The 20,364-nt window shown below is 46.4% G+C and overlaps 2 protein-coding genes across 3 annotated transcripts in view; one reads left to right on the forward strand and one right to left on the reverse strand.

The window, feature by feature from the left end:
• PUDP (pseudouridine 5'-phosphatase) overlaps positions 1–2,713 on the reverse strand; it is a 370,323-nt gene extending 367,610 nt beyond the window's left edge. Inside the window, exon 1 of one of the 2 annotated variants that reach the window (XR_004348107.1) lies at positions 2,090–2,713. Coding sequence is in view for 1 of the 2 variants with exons in the window: in XM_032620277.1 (XP_032476168.1) it covers positions 2,090–2,312 (223 nt within the window). In the remaining variant the exon portion in view is untranslated. The remainder of the gene's footprint in view (positions 1–2,089) is intronic. The other variant, XM_032620277.1, reaches the window with a different exon arrangement.
• The window catches only part of STS (steroid sulfatase), a 186,108-nt gene continuing 166,884 nt past the window's right edge, over positions 1,141–20,364 (forward strand). Inside the window, 2 exon segments of the mRNA XM_032620276.1 lie at positions 1,141–1,695; positions 2,055–2,120. Coding sequence (XP_032476167.1) covers positions 1,682–1,695; positions 2,055–2,120 — 80 coding nt within the window. The 5' untranslated portion in view covers positions 1,141–1,681.

Here is a 20,364-nt window from a genome sequence, read left to right on the forward strand (position 1 = left end):
ATTAAATGAGGTAAAGTAGCACATTCTGGAAAGTGGTGTTTTATACCAGACATTTTGTAAAAAAAAAAAAAAAAAGAAAGAAAAAAGCAAAGGTGCATTTCTGATAAAGTTCTGCAAGGCCTTACCGCCTCAAAGAGTCAGGGCGGAATGAGGTAAAGGGCAGAAAACGAAGGGGGAAAGAGGAGCTAGGTCTTATCCTCCCAAAGGCCACTAATTCTTGTTTCTCTGACCAGTTCAGAGGATTGGGTAACAGTGCCAGACCAATGCTTGATAAACTTTAAACTTGCCTTAACTAGCAAAGAGGAGACCCTTGTTGATAACTACCCCTGCAAGCACCACCACATAAGTCACATTCATGGCTCCGGGGAACAGGTATATGTGTATCTTGAGTGGGGATGAAGCATCAAGCTCACTTAGAAGTCTAATAAATTTAATTTTAATGGGACACCTCAGTTTGTATTAAAATTCATAAGACTCGCAAAACATGTTCTCTGGACTTTTCATTAGAGGATAAGGAATTTATTTGACAATTTAACTTGACCATCTTAGCAGGAAAACTCACATCTACAAACTGTACTTACGAATCCCAGATGCTTTTTGAAATTGAGTCATTTCAGATTTAGTAGCTGCATACACTGTTCTACCCAATTAGTTACCTCTATGGGAATTTATTTTACCCCTTAGGAATTCATTCGTTTATATCTCTGGATCCATAAAAATAAGACTGTTTTTCGTGTACCTTTAAAATAAAAAATCAGTGCCATTACTACTGAACCAGTGAGCCAAATGATCATGGGGGCAATGTCACACTCCCCTGTAAAATGAGCACAACATCACTTATATTTAGAATCAAATCGATCTGGAATCATTTCTCAGCTCTGTTCCTTATTAGCTGTGTGACCTTGGGCAAGTAACTTTACCTCTCTGAGTGGTGCCGATTTTGTTTTTAATTAGTCAGGGCAAACATCTCCTCCCACCTTGCAGGATTTTATGAGAGGCAGCTCTGATGTATGCACACCTCCACCAGGTTAGTAGCCTACGTAAAGCATGAAGACATTTTTAAAGTCCTATGAAGCCCTCCGGAGACAATGAGGTCAGAACGCGTTTCCTAACCCTGTAACACCGGGTAGTGTCATGAAACATACGCCCAAGCTGTAAGGTAGAGCTCAGAGCAGTTCTCTGTTGAGTTATAAATGCAGCGTTTCCCACGAATTCTACTTGAATTCGCCTCGGTGGGTAAGTTCACGCCTACCACCATCGACTACGGGGCTGTTCGGCGCACACAAGATTGTTAACCGCTCAAAGCCACAGCACGGGTGTGCACCTCTAACTCCCCGGCACTTAGGTGAAAATGTAGATTCTGATTGGGCAGCTGTAGGGTGGGGACTCGGGCTCTGCACTGCAAAACTGCTGCTCGCCGGTGATGTCCCTGCTGGGAGTCACTCGGACCAGCCAGACCGCTGAGCAGGACTCCTCCGCCGCCTCCGCGCTACAGATACTTGGGTGTGGAGCAGTCGCGGTGGCGTGGAGCGGTCCTGTGCACTGCGAGAGATTCCGCCGCATCCCAGCCGCTACCCTCTGGACACCAGCAAACTCCCACCCTCCAGCTAGGCTGCCCCAAACGCCTCCAAACGTCGGCAGAGGCCCCCAAATCGGCCGGTAGAGGACGCTGCCCTGCAGGATGCTACGAGCAAGGTGCGTGCACCTCTGGGCAAGCCTACAGTGATCCTAGAGGCCGGGGTGCAGACAGGGAAATGGAGGCCCGGCTGCGCGCGCAGCGCCCGCGGCCCCCCAGGCCCGACGCCAACCTCCCGCCCGCGCGGTGGTCCCCTAGCACCGCGCCCTCACGCGCCGCCCCCCACGCACTCCGTCCCCACGCGCGGCGCGGCCGCCGGAAGTAAGTGCCCCGGGCGCCGTCGACGCCTCAGCCACGAGCGCGGCCGGCCTGACGTGGGCCCCGCAGCCCCGCCGCCCGCCAGCCCGGGGACCCCGCACACCGCCCCGCCGCGGCCCACGCCCCTGAGAGCCTGTGCCCCCCGCCCGCTTCCTCCCAGACAGCCCTCGCGGGAGGCGGCCGCAGGCTACTCACCCAGAAGGAGGCCGTCCAGGTCAAAAAGCAGGTGGGTGACGGGACGCAGCGGGGGCAAGGGCGCCGCCATCGTGCCGCCGTCTCGGCCGAGTGGGGGGGGGGGGGGGGCAGGGAAGAGGCTCGCGCACGCGCGCTCCGGGCCTCCCCGCGCGCCCCGAGTCGTGCTGCGCACGCGCGGCCCCCGGCCTCCTCGCGCCCGCGCCCCCGGGACGCACTCGCGCATGCGCGTTCGAGCAAGCCCCCCGTGAGCCCCGAGCTGCTCTGCGCACGCGCGCCTTAAGTGTCCTAGTTTGGTCCCTAAAAAATCGCGCGCCCTGAGCCTCCGCCGCCCGGCGCTCGCCTGCGGCTGGCCTCCTTCCGAGGCTCCTGGAATACGCGACTGGAACCGCTCCCACGCACGCGCGCTCTGGGCCTCGCCGGCATGTTCTGCGCACGCGCGCCGAGGATGGTCACCCCTGCCGTCGCCGCGGGGCTAAGAAGTGGCACGCGCGGGCGCGACAAGTTTGCCCGCATCCACCACCACCATCCCCCCGCCCACGCTCACTTCATACCCGTAAACGGGCTGGGATGCTGAGTCAAAGGGCCGAGCAGAGCCGAGTTCCTAATCTGGGTGCCAATGCCTGGCTCGAATTTGGAAAGGGCATGAGGAAGGAGGGAGGGCGTGGAGGAACGACGGTGCATGGGGTTGATGGAAAGAGTGCATAGATGCTCAGGTTGGCATCCTTGAGAGCCACCAAGTAAATGGGTAGCCAGGTGGCCTTAGTTACGGGGTCCCCGGTGGCTTCGTCCCGGCCCGGAGCGCCCGTCCCTGGACGCCTGGCAGGTTTCCGTTTCAGTTTTGCCCGCCCGGCTCCCTGCGTGCCTCGTAGGGCGCACGCGCAGTGGCGCGCGAGTCCGCATCCTTTGCGCCTGTATCCCCCGAGCATCCCTGGCTGGTCCATTCTCCCAGAGCAGCCCCCCGCCGAAGTTTGATAGGAAAGGGCCGAAATAATAAGACGTTTTAAAATGCCTTGCCGTTTTTGCCTTTATGTCTCATCTGTCTTGGATTGCTACGTGTTTTCTTTTTTTCCCCCAAACTTTCTGAAGGCAACCTGCAAAGCATTCTTTTTTTCCGACCACTCTCAGGAATACTTTCCCACACCCCCGTTTCTATTTAGTGTTAGTTGTCATTGCATATGCATGTTTAAACATAAAGATAGGATCTTTCAAGAAGCAGAAATAAGAACGTTTCAGAGACTTTAAAATCTGAGCGTTGTGTTTCTGGTGAAGTGCGTAAACTGCACTTGGAGGCACCTGAGTTCAGCAAATGTATCAACAATAAGCAGTAAGCCTCTGTGCCTTCGTTTCCTCGTGTGTAAAACAGGGGTGTTAAATGACGCAAGGCAGGTCAAGCTGTTGGAACTGGCAAATAGTATATGCTCAATTCATTTATGTCTTTTTAGAGCTGTCGCTGTGAGACACATTCCCTGTTTTTACTCCAATCATGATTCCCCATTGAGGACCCTGGACCTTAGAGAAGGCAGTTCATCATCCAGTTAGTGGAGGGACTGTGACCCAAATGTGCTAGGCTCCTGTATCAAAGCACCACAGACCGGGTAGTCTCAACAACAGGAAGGTATTGCCTCAAGCCAGAAGTCCAAGATCAGGGGGTCAGCAGGGTTAACGCCTTTTGAGGAAAGGATTGGTTCCAGGCCTCTCTGCTTGGCTTGTACGCAGTGGCCTTATTCCTCTATCTCATCATATTGTGTTTTCTCTATACATCTATTTCTGTGTCTAAATCTCCCCTTTTTATAAGGACATTAGTCATATAGGATTGCCACCCAGACTCATGACTACATTCTAAGTTCATTACGTATGTCAAGACCCTGTCTTCAAGTAAGGTCACACTCTGAGGTACTATGGGTTAGGACGTCTACACTATTTTTTTTATTTTTGAGGGGGACACCATTCAACCTGCAAAAGATTTGTTCCACAAACATCGGGCACATACTGTGTGTCCATGCTCACCTACTGGAACCTTTAGAATTCTTGCTCTCAGTTTCTTTCCATTTCTGGAAACAAATGGACACACAAAGGAGAGAGTTCTTTTTCTCTCCCATGGTAACAATGTTGCATCTGTTCATTGCTTAGGTAAAAGGAGCATTTTTATTTTTTTATTTATTTATTTTGTGCAGGTTTTTTTCTGACAAATTGATTAAGATATAATTCACATACCATACAAATCAGCCATGTAAGAGTGTACATTTTAATGACTTTTAATACAGTCACAGAGGTGTGCATCCTTCCCCATAATATGTCAATGCTGCTCTCTCACTTCATCCCTGCTTCCCCTTCCACTGCCCCATGCTCTCAAGTCTGCTTTCTACGTCTGCATCTTTATTCCTGCCCTGCCACTTTTTTATTCATCAGTACCGCTTTTTTAAATCGCATATATGTGCATTAGGATACAGTATTTGTTTTTCTCTTTCTGACTTACTTCACTCTATATGACAGACTCTAGATCCATCCATGTCTCTACAAATAACTCAATTTCGTTTCTTTTATGGCTGAGTAATATTCCATTGTATATATGTACCACATCTTCTTTATCCATTCATCTGTTGGTGGACAATTAGGTTGCTTCAGTGTCCTGGCTATGGTAAATAGTGCTGCCATGAACATTGTGGTATGTGACTCTTTTTGAATTATGGTTTTCTCAGGGTATAGGCCCAGTAGTGGGATTGCTGGGTCATATGGTAGTTCTATTTTTAGTTTTTTAAAGAACCTCCCTACTGTTCTCCATAGTGGCTGTATCAATTTACACTCCCACCGACAGTGCAAGAGGGTTCCCTTTCCTCCACACCCTCTTCAGCATTTATTGTTTGTAGATTTTTGATGATGGCCATTCTGACCAGTGTGAGATGATACCTCATTGTAGTTTTGATTTGCATTTCTCTCATGATTAGTGATGTTGAGCATCTTTTCACGTATTTGTTGGCCATGTGTATGTCTTCTTTGGAGAAATGTCTATTTATGTCTTCCACCCATTTTTGGATTGCATTGTTTGTTTTTGTGATGTTGAGCTGCATGAGTTGCTTGTATAATTTGGAGATTAATCCTTTGTCAGTTGCTTCATTTGCAAATATTTTCTCCCATTCTGAGGGTTGTCTTTTCGTCTTATGGTTTCCTTTGCTGTGCAAAAGCTTTTAAGTTTCATTAGGTCCCATTTGTATATTTTTGTTTTTATTTCCCTTACTCTAGGAGGTGGGTCACAAAGGATCTTGCTGTGATTTATGTCATAGAGTGTTCTGCCTATGTTTTCCTCTAAGAGTTTGATAGTGTCTGGCCTTACATTTAGGTCTTTAATCCATTTGGAGTTTATTTTTGTGTATGGTGTTAGGGAGTGTTCTAATTTCATTCTTTTACATGTAGCTGTCCTGTTTTCCCAGCACCACTTGTTGAAGAGGCTGTCTTTTCTCCATTGTATATTCTTGCCTCCTTTATCAAATATAAGGTGACCATATGTGTGTGGGTTTACCTCTGGGCTTTCTATCCTGTTCCGTTGATCTATATTTCTGTGTTTGTGCCAGTACTGTACTGTGTTGATTACTGTAGGTTTGTAGTATAATCTGGAATCAGGGAGCCTGATTCCTCCAGCTCCGTTTTTCTTTCTCAAGATTGCTTTGGTTATTCGGGGTCTTTTGTGTTTCCATACAAATTGTGAAATTTTTTGTTCCAGTTCTGTGAAAAATGCCATTGGTAATTTGATAGGGATTGCACTGAATCTGTAGATTGCTGTGGTTTGTATAGTCATTTTCACAATAGTGATTCTTCCGATCCAAGAACATGGTATATCTTTCCACCTGTTTGTATCATCTTTGATTTGTTTCATCAGTATCTTATAGTTTTCTGAGTACAGGTCTTTTGCCTCCTTAGGTACGTTTACTCCTAGGTATTTTATTCTTTTTGTTGTGATGGTAAATGGGATTGTTTCCTTAATCTCTCTTTCTGATCTTTCATTGTTAGTGTATAGGAATGCAACAGATTTCTGTGCATTAATTTTGTATCCTGCAACCTTACCAAATTCATTGATTAGCTCTAGTAGTTTTCTGGTAGCATCTTTAGGATTTTCTATGTATAGTATCATGTCATCTGCAAGCAGTGACAGTTTTACTTCTTATTTTCCAATCTGTATTCCTTTTATTTCTTTTTCTTCTCTGATTGCTGCAGCTAGGACTTCCAACACTGTGTTGAATAAGCGTCGTGAGAGTGGACATCCTTGTCTTGTTCCTGATCTTAGAGGAACTTCCTTCATTGTTTCACCATTGAGAATGATGTTTGCTGTGAGTTTGTCGTATATGGCTTTTATTATGTTGAGGTAGATTCCCTTATGCCCACTTTCTGGAGAGTTTTTATCATAAATGGGTGTTGGATTTTGTCAAAAGCTTTTTCAGCATCTATTGAGATAATCGTATGGATTTTATTCTTCAATTTGTTTATATGGTATATCACATTGATTGTTTTGCGTATACTGAAGAATCCTTGCATCCCTGGGATAAATCCCACTTGATCATTGTGTATGATCCTTTTAATGTGTTTTTGGATTCTGTTTACTAGTATTTTGTTGAGGATTTGTGCATCTGTGTTCATCAGTGATATTGGTCTATAATTTCCTTTTTTTGTGATGTCTTTGTCTGGTTTTGGTATCAGGGTGATGGTGGCGTCGCAGAGCAAGTTTGGGAGTATTCCTCCCTCCACAGTTTTTTGGAAGAGTTTGGGAAGGACAGGTGTTAACTCTTCTGTAAATGTTTGATAGAATTTGCCTGTGAAGCCATCTGGTCCTGGACTTTTGTTTGTAGGAAGATTTTAAATTACAGTTTCCACTTCATTACCTGTAATTGTTCTGCCTATATTTTCTAATTCTTCCTGGTTCAATCTTGGAAGGTTGTACTCTTCTAAGAATTCTTCCATTTCTTCCAGGTTTTCCAAGTTATTTGCATATAGTTGCTTATAGTAGTCTCTTACGATCCTTTGTATTTCTGCGGTGTCAGTTGTAATCTCTCCTTTTTAATTTCTAATTTTACTAATTTGAGTCCTCTTCCTTTTTTTCTTGATGAGACTGGCTAAAGGTTGATCAATTTTGTTTATCTTCACAGAGAACCAGCTTTTAGTTTTGATTGATCTTTGCTGTTGTTTCCTTCATTTCTTTTTCACATATTTCTGATCTGATCTTTATGATTTCTTTCCTTCTGTTAACTTTGGGTTTTCTTTGTTCTTCTTTTTCTAGTTGCTTCAGGTGTAAGGTTAGATTGTTTATTTGAGATTTTTCTTGTTTCTTGAGGTGAGCATGAATCTTATGAATTTCTCTTTTAGAAATGCTTTTGCTGCATCCCGTAGGTTTTGGATCGTCATGTTTCGTTGTCACTTTTTTCTAGGTATTTTCTGATTTATTCTTTGATTTCTTCAGTGATCTCGTCATTATTTAGCAGTGCACTGTTTAGCCTTCATGTATTTGTGTTTTTCACTGGTTTTTTTTTCCCCCAGTAATTAATTTCTAGCCTCATAGCTTTGTGGTCAGAAAAGTTGCTTGATACGATTTCAGTTTTCTTAAATTTTCCAAGGCTTGATTTGTGACCCAAGATGTGATCTATTCTGGAGAACGTTCCTTGTGCACTTGAGAAAAAAGTGTATTCTTCCACTTTCAGGTGGAATGTCCTAGAAATATCAATTAAGTCTATCTGGTCTATTGTGTCATTTAAAGCTTCTCTGTCCTTGTTTATTTTCTGTCTGGATGATCTGTCTATTGGTGTAAGTGGGGTGTGAAAGTCCCCCAATATTATTGTGTTACTCTCGATTTCTCCTTTTATGGCTGTTAGCATTTGCCTTATGTATTGAGGTGCTCCTATGTTGGGTGTATAAATATTTACAATTGTTATGTTTTCTTGTTGGATTGATCCCGTGATCATTGTGTAGTGTCCTTGCTTACCTCTTGTAACAGTCTTTATTTTAAAGTCTGTTTTATCTGATATGAGTATTGCTACTCCAGCTTTCTTGTGATTTCCATTTACATGGAATATCTTTTTCCATCCCCTCACTTTCAGTCTGTATATGTCCCTAGGTCTGAAGTGGGTGTCTTGTAGACAGCATATATAAGGGTCTTGTTTTTGTATCCATTCAGCCAGTCTGTGTTTTTTGATTGGAGCATTTAATCCATTTACATCCAAGGTGATTATCAATATGTATGTTCCTATTACCGTTTTCCTAATTGATTTGGGTTTGTTTTTGTGCATCTTTTTCTTCTCTTGTGTTTCCCGCTTAGAGAAGTTCTTTTAGTATTTGTTGTAGAGCTGGTTTGATGGTGCTGAATTCTTGTAGCTTTTGCTTGTCTGTAAAGCTTTTGATTTCTCTGTCGAATCTGAATGAGATCCTTGCTGGGTAGAGTAATCTTGGTTGTAGGTGTTTCCCTTTCATCACTTTAAATATGTCCTGCCACTCCCTTCTGGCTTGCAGAGTTTCTCCTGAAAGATCAGCTGTTTACCTTATGGAGATTCCCTTGTATGTTATTTGTTGCTTTTCCCTTGCTGCTTTTAATAATTTTTCTTTGTATTTAATTTTTGAAAGTTTCATTAACATTTGTCTTGGCATGTTTCTCTTTGGGTTTATCCTGTATGGGACTCTCTGCACTTCCTGGACTTGATTGACTAGTTCCTTTCCCATGTTAGGGAAGATTTCAACTATGATCTCTTCAAATATTTTCTCAGACCCTTTCTTTTTTCTCTTCTTCTGGGACCCCTATGTTTCGAATGTTGGTGCGTTTGATGTTTTCCCAGAGGCCTCTGAGACTGTCCTCAACTCTTTTCATTCTTTTTTCTTTATTCTGCTCCCTGGCACTTATTCCCACCATTTTATCTTCCAGCTCACGTATCCGTTCTTCCACCTCAGTTATTCTGCTATTGATTCCTTCTAGAGTATTTTTAATTTCAGTTTTTGTGTTGTTCATCACTGTTTGTCTGCTCTTTAGTTCTTCTAGATACTTGTTAAAAGTTTCTTGTATTTTCTCCATTCTGTTTCCGAGATTTGGGATCATCTTTACTATCATTATTCCGAATTCTTTTTTAGGTAGGTTGCTTGTTTTGTCTTCATTTATTTGGTCTTGTAGGTTTTTACCTTACTCCTTTGCCTGTAACATATTCTTTTGTAGTTTCGCTTTTGGTTTTTGGGTTTTTTTTGATGTGTGGGGCTGTATTCCTATCTTACTGGTTGTTTGGTCTGAGGCGTCCAGCACTGGAGTTTGCAGGCAGTTGGATAGAGCTGGGTCATGGTGCCGAGATGAGGACATCCAGGAGGCCTCACTGACTGATATTCCCTGGGGTCTGAGGTTCTTTATTAGTCCAATGGTTTGGACTTGGAGCTCCCACCACAGGAGCTCAGGCCCAACCCCCATCCTGGGAACCAAGATCCTGCAAGCTGCACAGTGTCCCAAAAAAAAAAAAAAAAAAAAAAGAGTGAAAAGAAAAAAAGGAGCAGTACAATAACAAAGAATAAAGTACAAAATAAAATTAGAAAGATAAAAAATATATTAGGAAAATTAAAAATATAATTGAAACATTTGCAACAGTATAAAACAAAACCTCAATAGAAAAAAGAAAAAAAACGGGGGGGTGGGGGGGACAAGCCAAAAGGAGCAGAACAATAACAAAGAATAAAATAAAATTATAAAAATAAAAGATTTTGCACTTCCCTGGTGGTGCAGTGGTTAAGAATCCGCCTGCCAATGCAGGGGACACGGGTTCAAGCCCTGGTCCAGGAAGATCCCACATGCTGTGGAGCAACTAAGCCCGTGTGCAACAACTGCTGAGCCTGTGCTCTAGAGCCCGCGAGCCACAAATACTGAGCCCACGTGCCAGAACTACTGAAGCCTGCGCACCTAGAACCCATGCTCTGCAACAAGAGAAGGCGCAGCAATGAGAAGCCCGTGCACTGCAACGAAGAGTAGCCCCCACTCACTCCAACTAGAGAAAACCCGCACACAGCAACGAAGACCCAACGCAGACAAAACAAAATTAATTAATTAATTTAAAAAAAAATTTTAAAAGGAAAAGAAAAGATTTATTAGAAAAAATAAAGATATAAATGAATCAACAACAATGAATCAACAAAGTAAAACAAAACTCCAATCTAAAAGATGAAAAAAGCAAAAAAACCCAAAAGCCTTGGCTATGGGGGCAGAGTTGAGGTGGGGCTGGAACTTAGGCAGGGGTGGAGTTCAGGGTGCAGCGGGGCCTCTGCTCATGACCTGCGCGGAAGGGGAGAGGCAGCACGTGGAAAGGAGGGCCTCTGGAGTGGAGTTCGGGAGTTTCAGTGTCGGGCCCTGGGTGGGTGTGTGTGGGTGGGGTTAGGTCCGGCACGTTGGAGGGGGTCTCGGAGGGGGGGCTCCGAGTGTAGAGGTGGGGCCCTGGGTGGGGTGCAGGGGTTGGGACTTGGGCTCTGAGTGGCAGGAGGGAGGCTCCCAGGGCAGAGGATTAGGCCCGGTAGCCCAACAGGCTTCCTGGTGCCTAAGTGGACAGGGACAGCGCTGGCTGCATTCCCTTCCGTTCCTCTGCGCCCCCCTCCCCCAGGGTCTCCCCCATCCCCGCGGGACCCCTAACCAAAGAAGGAACTTTGGTTCCTTCTTTGTAGGAACTCCTCCCCTCCCCCAGCCGCCCCTCAGGGGGTGCCGGTCCCTGAGGTCCGGCCTTTACTTGTGCTCCCCCTTCCCTCCCTCCCTCTCCCTCAGGACCTTCGTGGCTGGAGGGGGCCTAGGTGGGCAAAGGATCAGGCCCGGGATCTCAGCATGTTCCTGGGGGCCCAAGTGAGCAGGGGAAACCTGGCCACGCTCCCTTCTGATCCTCTGCCCTCCCAGTGGTTCCCCAATATCCCCCTTCAGGCAAGGGATCCCTTCCCCTCCCCCAGCCCCTCAGGGCTCCAGTCCGCTCCCGCCTTCACTTCTCTTCCCCCCTCACTTCTCCTCACCCCCCACGTCCTACCCGGTCTCTGGGGGTTCCTGCCGTCCCCTTAGGTGTCCGTGGTCCCCCGCCGGTGCCTGGTAGGTGCCCTAGTTGCGTGGAGACCAGAATTCCCCATCCTCCTAGTCCAGTCCACCATCGTGACTCCACCCCCCAAAAGGAGTATTTTTAAAAGGGGGAAAAAAAAACCTCCAACGCCAGGGTGAAGGATTGGAAACAGCAGGGATAATGCAGGAGATCTCCATGTTAGGAAAAGTTGGCTCCTTAGAAGGAGCTTAGGGAGTTGCCTGGGTTTTGAAGCTTCCTAAAGATTTGCTGCAAAAATAAGCAAACACATAGATACAGGTGATGAAGGCATCAGATGTCCTGGTACAGACATCCTTGGAGAGCGTCCCCCTTGCCCTGGTGCCGTGGCTGCAACACTGGGCATGTCTGGGTGGACAATCCAGTTTGTTCACTTCCAGGAACCAAGGTGCTGGCGGTGGGTTCCCCCTTCATAGCGGCTAAGCTGACAAAATCTCATGGCAGTTGTGGAAGAGATGCATTGGGGAACTTCTCCCACAAGGCGTGAAAACACGGCTCAGATAATTTTTTTTTTAAGTATTATTTTCCACACTCTTCAGAAACATCTCTTGTACGCAATGGAAGATGCCTTTCGCTTCAAAACAACAACAAGAAAACTGAATAATGCTTCTTTGTCACAAGGTAGATTGAAAAAAAAATGAAAATGTGCTCTATTAAAGTCGTTTCTCCACAGGTCACTAGCTTTTCATAATTCTCCTAACAGCCAGAGATGGATACACACAGAACTTCTACGAAGAGGGAGGATGGCTTTCTTTCCATGAATTACATTTTATTTTTGCAAAATTGTCTTTTCCCTGTGGCACGATAGCTTACTTTTCCTGACAACTTTAAAATGCAACACAGACAATCCAGTAAACTGTAATACGATGGTGTCGAAAGCTCATGTCTGATGGCACAAATAAAAAGATGATCGTTTCCCACACAATGTGTAAACTTACACATGCCATTTATCGTAAAAGAAAACACATATATACATATACGTATATATGCCACTCTCTGTACAGTCCTGACTTATTTCAGCTTCCTTATTTTGCTGTCTTGGTTCTTCCGTCTATGTGTTTGCTTTGTGTGCTGCATTTGGAAAGCTGCTTAGAGCCCAAGTTATCTTTGGAAGCAGTCCCAGGCCTGCAGTTTGCGCTCAGCAGCCCTGATTTCCTTCCCTAGCTCCGTCTACCCTGGTCCTAGGATGTGTGAAATTCATGGCTGATGCCTGTCTTGCAGGTTACACTTGCAAAGCCCCACAGCGCCTGACCTGAGTCTCAAAGGGCTGTGTTGATTCAAGACCCGAGGAACATTTGGGGCTGCTGGTGGCAGGACCAGTTGGGCTTTGCGGTGAGCTTGGGGATGCCAGGACGCCTTCTCCAGTTGCAAGGGTTCCATGCTCAACTTTCCTTGAGCTGCAGTACTCACATGGGAACAGCTTGAAATTTTAAGGTGCAGGGGACGGAGGACAGACATCAAAGTACTGGTGTCTTGAGTGAAACTTTGACACTCTTTATATATCCATACAATGGCATATCTGTTATATATATATAATATATATTTTAGATATGTATATTTACTTGTATTCCTTATGTATGGATGGATATAACTATACATAAAGTATATCCATATATACATAAGGTATATGCATATATAAAGTGTAAATATACATAAACATACATATTCTTTCTATGTAATAAGATCAAACTAAACAGCACACAATAATAAAAACTTAAGCACTCATGACCTCTTAGGTAAGTGCTAAGGGTAGTTGTCTGTCAGTTTCAGAGACTTGTAAAATTCCTTGTTGTTGTTGAGAGTCACTTAACTAAGAAGTTGTGTTAGTCAGCATGGGCTGCTCTAACAAGGTATGGACCGGGCTGCTTAAACAACAGATGTTTAGTTCTCACTGTTCTGGAAGCTGGAAGTCTGAGATCAGGGGACTGGCAGACTTCAGTTCCTGAGGAAAGACTGCTTCTTGGTTCCTGGATGACTGCCTTCTCTCTGTGTCCTCAGATGGGGTAGGAAGATGGGGGTGGACCTCTGGTGTCTATTCTTTTTTTTTTTTAAAGAAGATGTTGGGGGTAGGAGTTTATTAATTAATAATTTATTTATTTTTGGCTGTGTTGGGTCTTCGTTTCTGTGCGAGGGCTCTCTCTAGTTGTGGCAAGCGGGGGCCACTCTTCATCGCAGTGCACGCGACTCTCACTGTCGCAGCTTCTCTTGTTGCGGAGCGCAGGCTCCAGACGTGCAGGCTCAGTAGTTGTGGCTCACGGGCCTAGTCGCTCCGCGGCATGTGGGATCCTTCCAGACCAGGGCTCGAACCCGTGTCCCCTGCATTAGCAGGCAGATTCTCAACCACTGCGCCACCAGGGAAGCCCTGGTGTCTGTTCTTATAAGGACATTATTCTTACCATGGGGACTCTACCGTCATGACCTCATCTAAACCTAATTACTGCCCTGTGAGTTATAAGAATTACATGTTTGGTCTTTGTTCCATTTCAGGTAACTCCTAAAACCTTTGGAATTTCCTAAGCGAGGAAAGAGATCAAGGTGTCTTTTGTTATGTTAATGAGGTGACTTTTGCAAAGCCCCGAAGTGTGAGGACATATTGCCAGGGGAACCAGTTGTCTGATTAGAGGGTTGGAAGGTTCAGTTTCACCCCCAACTCTGAGGAGGGGAGAGAGGTTGGAGGTTGAATTTATCATACATGGCCAATGATATAATCAATATGCCCAGGTAATGAAGCTTCCATAAAAACCCCGGGTTTGGAGCTTCTGGGTGGGTGAACCCGTGGAGGTGCTGGGAGGGTTATGCCCTAAAGAGGGCATGGAAGCTCCTTGCCCCTTCCCCATACCTGCCCTGTGCATCTCTTCCCACTGGCTGTTCCGGAGTCATGTCCTTTTATAATAAAGCAGTAAACAGGAAAGTAAGGTGTTTCCCTGAGTTCTGTGAGCCACTGCAGCAAATTAATCAAACCTGAGGAGCCGGTTGTAGGAACCTCTTATCTAAAACTGGCTGGTCACATGCACAGGTGACAACCTGGACTTTTGATTGATGTCTTAAGGCATGTGGGCAGGGGGAGGTGTTCAGTGGAGGGTGGCGACTTTGTGGGATGGAGCCCTTACCCTGTGGGATCTGAAGCTATCTCCGGCTAGATAGGTCAGAGTTGAGCTGAACTGTAGGACACACCACTGGTGTTGGAGAATTGCTTCCTGGGGTCAGAAAACTCTGGAATTGGAATTGTTATCAGAAGTAAACTCCCATGGCCCTAATGTATAGCACAGGGATCTATATTCAATATCCTCTGGTAAACCATAATGGAAAAGAGTATGAAAAAGAATGTACAGATGTATAACTGAGTCACTTCGCTGTACAGCAGAAATTAACACAGCATTGTAAATCAACTATACTTCAATTAAAAATAAATTTGAAAAAAAAAAAGAAGTAAACTCCCAAAGATCCCACCTCCAAATACCGTCTCATTGGGGGTTGGGGCTTCAAGCTATGAATTTTAGGGGGACACAGACATTTAGTCCATCGTAGAATATTATCTTTTATTTTGTTCTTTAAAAAATTGATAACCAGGTCTTTTACTTACTTCTGTCCTATGTCGAGTGACCCAGCTGTCCTGGCATTCCTACAACTTTTCCACTTTCGCGCTGAAAGCCCTGCATCACAGGAGCCTTTCAGCCACAGGCTCATGGGGACCCTTTGCCAGCCTTCCTCAGCTGCCACCCGTGGTAAGGTGCAGTTAGAATATGATCGAGCCCACGGCCTCAATAAGGTAGAGAAAGGGTGACAGGCGTGAGCCCACCTCGCCTGGCATTTAAAGCAAGGTGACTTTGTGGTTGGGCTGGTGACTGAAGCAGACATTCCTGTTAACAGCCATGTGGACGTGCCTGTGAGGACCGGAAATACAGGTCATCCTGCAGACCTCTGGCCTCAGGGTCCACGTGGGCCAATGTTCTCTCCCAGACGTGACACCACAGGTGGCCTTTAGGGCGAAACAGCAGGCTTGCCAAGGAGAGTTTGCAGGTGACCACACAGCCTTAGCACATAGGAAGGGATGCAAAGAGATAAGTGTTGAACTGAGGTTTTAGAACCTACAGAAGTCACTCGCCCATGTACCTTTAGTTCAGGGTTTTCCCCCTGGGCATTATATATATTTGGGGCAGGAAGGTCGTTATGGGCTGAATTGTGTCCTCCAAAATTCAGTGCTGAAGCCCGAGCCAGACACCAGGACCTCAGAATGGGACTGTATTTGGAGATCTTTAAAGAGGGGATGAAGGTAAAATGAGGTCATTAGGGTGGGCCCTGATAGGATTGGTGTTCTTATAAGAAGAGGAGATCAGGACACAGACACACACACAGGGACAACCACGTGAGGACACAGGGAGGAGATGGCCGTCTACATGCCCAGGAGAGAGGCCTCAGGAGGAAGCAGTTCTGCAGACACCTAGATCTTGGACTTCCAGCCTCCAGGACAGGGAGGGAATAAATGTCTGTTGCTTAAGCCATCCAGCCTGTGGTACTTTGTTATGGAAGCCCTAGCAAAATAATGCAATAATTTTCACTGGGGGGCGGGGAGAAGGGGTGTTTCTGTGCATTGTGGTATATTTAGCAGCCTCCCTTGCCTCTACCCACAAGATGCCAGTAGCAAGCACCTCCTGTCTGTCTGTCTTATCTATCATCCATTCTTCTGTCTATGCATCCATCTATCCATCCATCCATCTATCCATTCCTCTATCTATCTATCTATCCATCTATCTTTATTTCTATTTGTCCGTGCATACACACATGCACACATACATAGGGACTCATATGTATATGGAATCCCAGTAGCCTAATGAATCAGGAAAGCAAGGTAATAGCTCAGAGGTTCTGCCCTGTGTATGCAGTCACCTTCCCCATGTCCTTTGACTCCAAGAATTCATGACCCAATTCAAGAGCTCTCTGTCCTGGATTCAAGAAGGATTTAAAAAAAAAAAAAAAGAACATACTCCTTGTAAAGCTAAAACATTTCACCGATTCATTTTGACAACATGCTCACTGCTACTGAGAAAACGTGTCCTTTCTCGCTTGTAAGACACAGTTAAGTGTCCTGCTAATTAACACTTTCCTTACAGACACCAGATAAGTAAGCGACAGTCACTTGCCACGGTCTCTCAGCTCCTCGAGGAGCTAGGGTCTGTCTGTCTGGTGGCCAGTCTGCTGTAGTCGCCATCCATAATCTGCCTCTACCCCATCCTCGTTTTCACGTCTGTGAGGTGCGAGTCCCATCCAGCGGAGATTGGGGGTAGGTTGGGCTCGGGCCTGGTGCTCTCTGCGGCCGTCTGTGGACAGGTACCTGCAGTCTGTGCTCTGCTCCAGCCATGGGGGGCTCACAAACCTTGCCCGCACCCTCCAGCCCGAGGAGATAGGCTTCTGCATCACATTCAGGGTCAGGATGGACCCAAGGGGGCACCTTTCCTGACGATGCTGGGAAGTCAAAAGCTCTGGCTTCCATATGTAGCTGGCAAGGGAGTGGGGACCAGGGGATGTGGTCCCCTCCTCCCACCTGTTTCCCCCAAGCCCCGGGAACTCCAGAATGGAGGCCTGACGTGGATGGCTGCATCTGCCTCTTGTGGCGTTTTCCTCCAGGATGCTGTTAGTATTTTGCGGGAAGGTCATTAGTCTTGACCTCCTTTGTGGTCAGAGTACCACCTGGAGGACCTGCCTTCAAGAGAGGAGCCCCGTTTAGTGCTCACAGTGGTAGACGGCAAAAGTGGTCGACAGACCCACGGCATCAGCGCCATCTGGGACCTTGCCAAAGATGCGGACCCCCAGGTGCCACCCGGCCCTCCTAAATCAGCATCTGCATTTCACCCAGGTCCCCAAGAGGTCTAGGCCACTGACCCTCCCCTCCTGGGGCATGAAGGACACTTCGTGGTGGTGTGCAGGCATGTGAGAACCTCGACGTGTGAGGATTTTATGTAGAAAACAGGAACTCAGTTAAGCCTTCCTAGCATTTATTGTGTGTGTGGATCCTGGCCAGTGATCTCCGTGGGGGATGGTCATGTGTCTCTGTGGGTCCTCCAGCTGTCTAGCGAGGAGAGTGTGGAAAGACATCCATGCCCCAGATGAATTTATTTGATTTCAGCATAATGCAATGTGCATATTAGCGTGAAGCATATTTACAGCTTTTTAAACATTTTTATTGAAGCATAGTTGACTTACAATATTATATAAGTACAGCTTTTATTATTTAACTTTTAAACCAGCCTTCAGGAAATGGACAGAGGCCTTAAAGTCCTACAAAAGGAGTAAAATGCAGGTTCAGGTTCTTGAGAAGAAAAGGGAACTTCTGGCATGAGCTTTGTAGCATTCACTGATGAGGGAAAACATGTTTGCTAACACACACAGCGTTCGCACCTAAGTCGATAGCACTGTGCAAAATCACACGTATGCACCGAGGCTGAATGGTCACCCGTGGGGGCAGTGAGGTGCATGTTTGAACCGTACGCTGTTTCAGAATTCCCTCTGGCCCCCAGGCCCTATGACCATGGACACCTGAGGGAGGGGCCTGAGGCTCCCCCCTACCTGCCCCTCGGGAGCGCTGCTCACCGCTAGGACTCCTGATGCCTCTACTGAGTTCTCTCGCCCTCCCTCTTTCCTTCCTCCTGTTGCAGGAAGGGGACCCTTCCAGGGCCTGAGAGTGAGCTCTTGTCCAACATTCAGAAATGAATCGTCCGAGGAGACACACGGGCTGACAAAGCAAGAGACTCTATTGGGAAGGGGCGCCCGGCTGGAGATCAGGAGGGTGAGGGGACCCAGGAGAACTGCTCTGCCACGTGGCTCGCGGTCTCGGGTTTTATGGTGATGGGGTTCGTTTCCGGCTTGTCTCTGGCCAGTCGTTCTGACTCAGGGTCCTTCCTGATGGCGCGCGCATCGGTCAGCCAAGGTGGATTCCCCGACAAGGATTCCGGGGGGTTGGTAGGACCTGTGGACTGGCATCTCCTCTCTCCTTTTGACCTTTCCCAAATTCTACCAGTTGGTGGTAACTTGTCAATTCCGTGTTCCTTACCAGGACCTCCTGTTCTAAGAGAACTCATGCCAGTGGCTACTCTCGGGCCCGGCCAGGGCGGGAGATTTCGGTCCGTGGTTCCCCTGACTCTCCCTTCTCTCCTTGCTCCCTCCCTCTCCCTCTGTCTCCCACTCTTCTCCCCCTCCTGATTTTTGGGTGTGGCTGAATCCTCTGGCCTACCCCTTGCCTCCAGGACCTGTTAGGGGTGGTGGTGTCCACAGCAGACGTGCCCGGGCATCTGGGTCCCTTCTGTCTCCTTCCCAGATTCACAGGAGGGGTGCCCAGGGCCCTGCATGCCGAGTCTCTTGTCCCCGGGGCAGAGTCACCGCACGGCCTCCCTGGCACAGGGGCTACTTCAGATGACACCGCTGGCTTATCAGAAGGGCCTTGATTCCACGCAATGTCTTAGCAAGCCTGTCTGTTCTCAAAAACACGTACTCAAGGCAGATATGGAGAGCCTCCAGGAAAGAGCGATGAGCAGTTCCGGGTTCAAAGTGGCTTTTTTGTTTCCTAACAACTGCAGTGATTGCCACCAGCCTTCAGTGGACTGGAACATGCTCACTACGTTAGAAACATCTCTTACTTCATTCTCTCTATGAGAGAGGCAGGTGACGTAATTATCCTTATCCACGGGTCAGACAGCTGAGAAGGCACAGGGAGGGTGTATCTTGCTGCCTCTCAAGGAACCCACAGGCAGCATTATCTATTTCTATATTCTTCTCTGTGTTTTTAAAGTTTCTTATACTGAGGGTAATCAAAACCACATCCCTAATAGACGACTAATGTGAAAATTAAATACATTCATGATTCTATCTATCCATCCATCCATCCATCCATCTGTCCTGGAGACCACCAACAAAAAACTGTAAGAAAAAAGGAAAAAGAAAGGTCGAAAAAAATAAACCAGAAGACACATTTTTGTTTTTTATTTCTACCATTTGAATGGAAACCCATAATGGCAGCAGCGGTCGTGTCCGACTGTGACTTTATTTATTTGAGCGCCTCTTAGACCAGCCGGGCCCAGAGAAGCAGGTTTTATCCTGTTCAGCCTGACCAAGTGAACCCCAGTTAAACAAAGAGCAGGGGGGAGTGGAAAGTGGGCTTCTGGCCACCTCCTCTCCCTCCCCAAGATGACACAACCCTGGAAGAAACAATGCACCTTGCATCATCCGTCTGAAATCCACAAGCCACATGTCACTCAAAATGCTTCGTACCTGAAGCCAAGGATACTTTTCTCATTTTTTTTTTTTTAACCTAGCATTTCCCAAGCACATCACACATACTCTTTAACAAGAAAGTAGTATCTGTTAACTTCCCATTAGGTTGGATCTCTGCCCCTCCACCATCATGCTTTTAAAAGTGCCAGACTACTGGTGTGCTTGGGGTCCACTGGGACCCTCCAGCTCTCTCTAAATACCAGCTGTCCTGAAGCAGTCATTTAGTACAAACTTTGGATCTGGGCAATTCATTGTGATACCCAGAGCATTGAAATACAAGTAAATTTACGTATTAAATTGTACGGAAAGAGAATCTGAAGTACCTGTAAGAGTGAAGGTTTAAGAATCATAAGAGGAATGGGATATGTGTGTGTATGTGTGTGTGTGTAGACATGCATACACATTTATGTTATATATGTAAATAATCGAGTTGTCTGTGTGATTTTAAACTTGAGGAACAGTCTTTACATAAAATTTAAAGGTATTTAACTTATAAAGACACATATTCTTATATGTTATGTATTAGATACAAATAATGTGTGTGTGTTTAAGAAACTTAAGAGGAAAGGTCATTACATATCATTTAAACATACTTAATTTGCATACATCATATATTATAAGTAACTAGATGTGTGTGTTGTTTCAAGAAACTTGGGTGAGGGACTTCCCTGGTGGTGCAGGGGTTAAGAATCTGCCTGCTAATGCAGGGGACACAGGTTCGAGCCCTGGTCCAGGAAGATCCTACATGCCACGGAGCAACTAAGCCCGTGCACCACAACTACTGAGCCTGCGCTCTAGAGCCCGTGAGCCACAACTACTGAAGCCCACGCACCTAGAGCCCGTGCTCCACAAGAGAAGCCACCGCAGTGAGAAGCCCACGCACCACAATGAAGAGTAGCCCCCACTCGCCACAACTAGAGAAAGCCTGTGTGCAGCAACAAA

The sequence above is a fragment of the Phocoena sinus genome, chromosome X (genome assembly GCF_008692025.1).
Source record: "Phocoena sinus isolate mPhoSin1 chromosome X, mPhoSin1.pri, whole genome shotgun sequence".
Taxonomy (NCBI): domain Eukaryota; kingdom Metazoa; phylum Chordata; class Mammalia; order Artiodactyla; family Phocoenidae; genus Phocoena; species Phocoena sinus.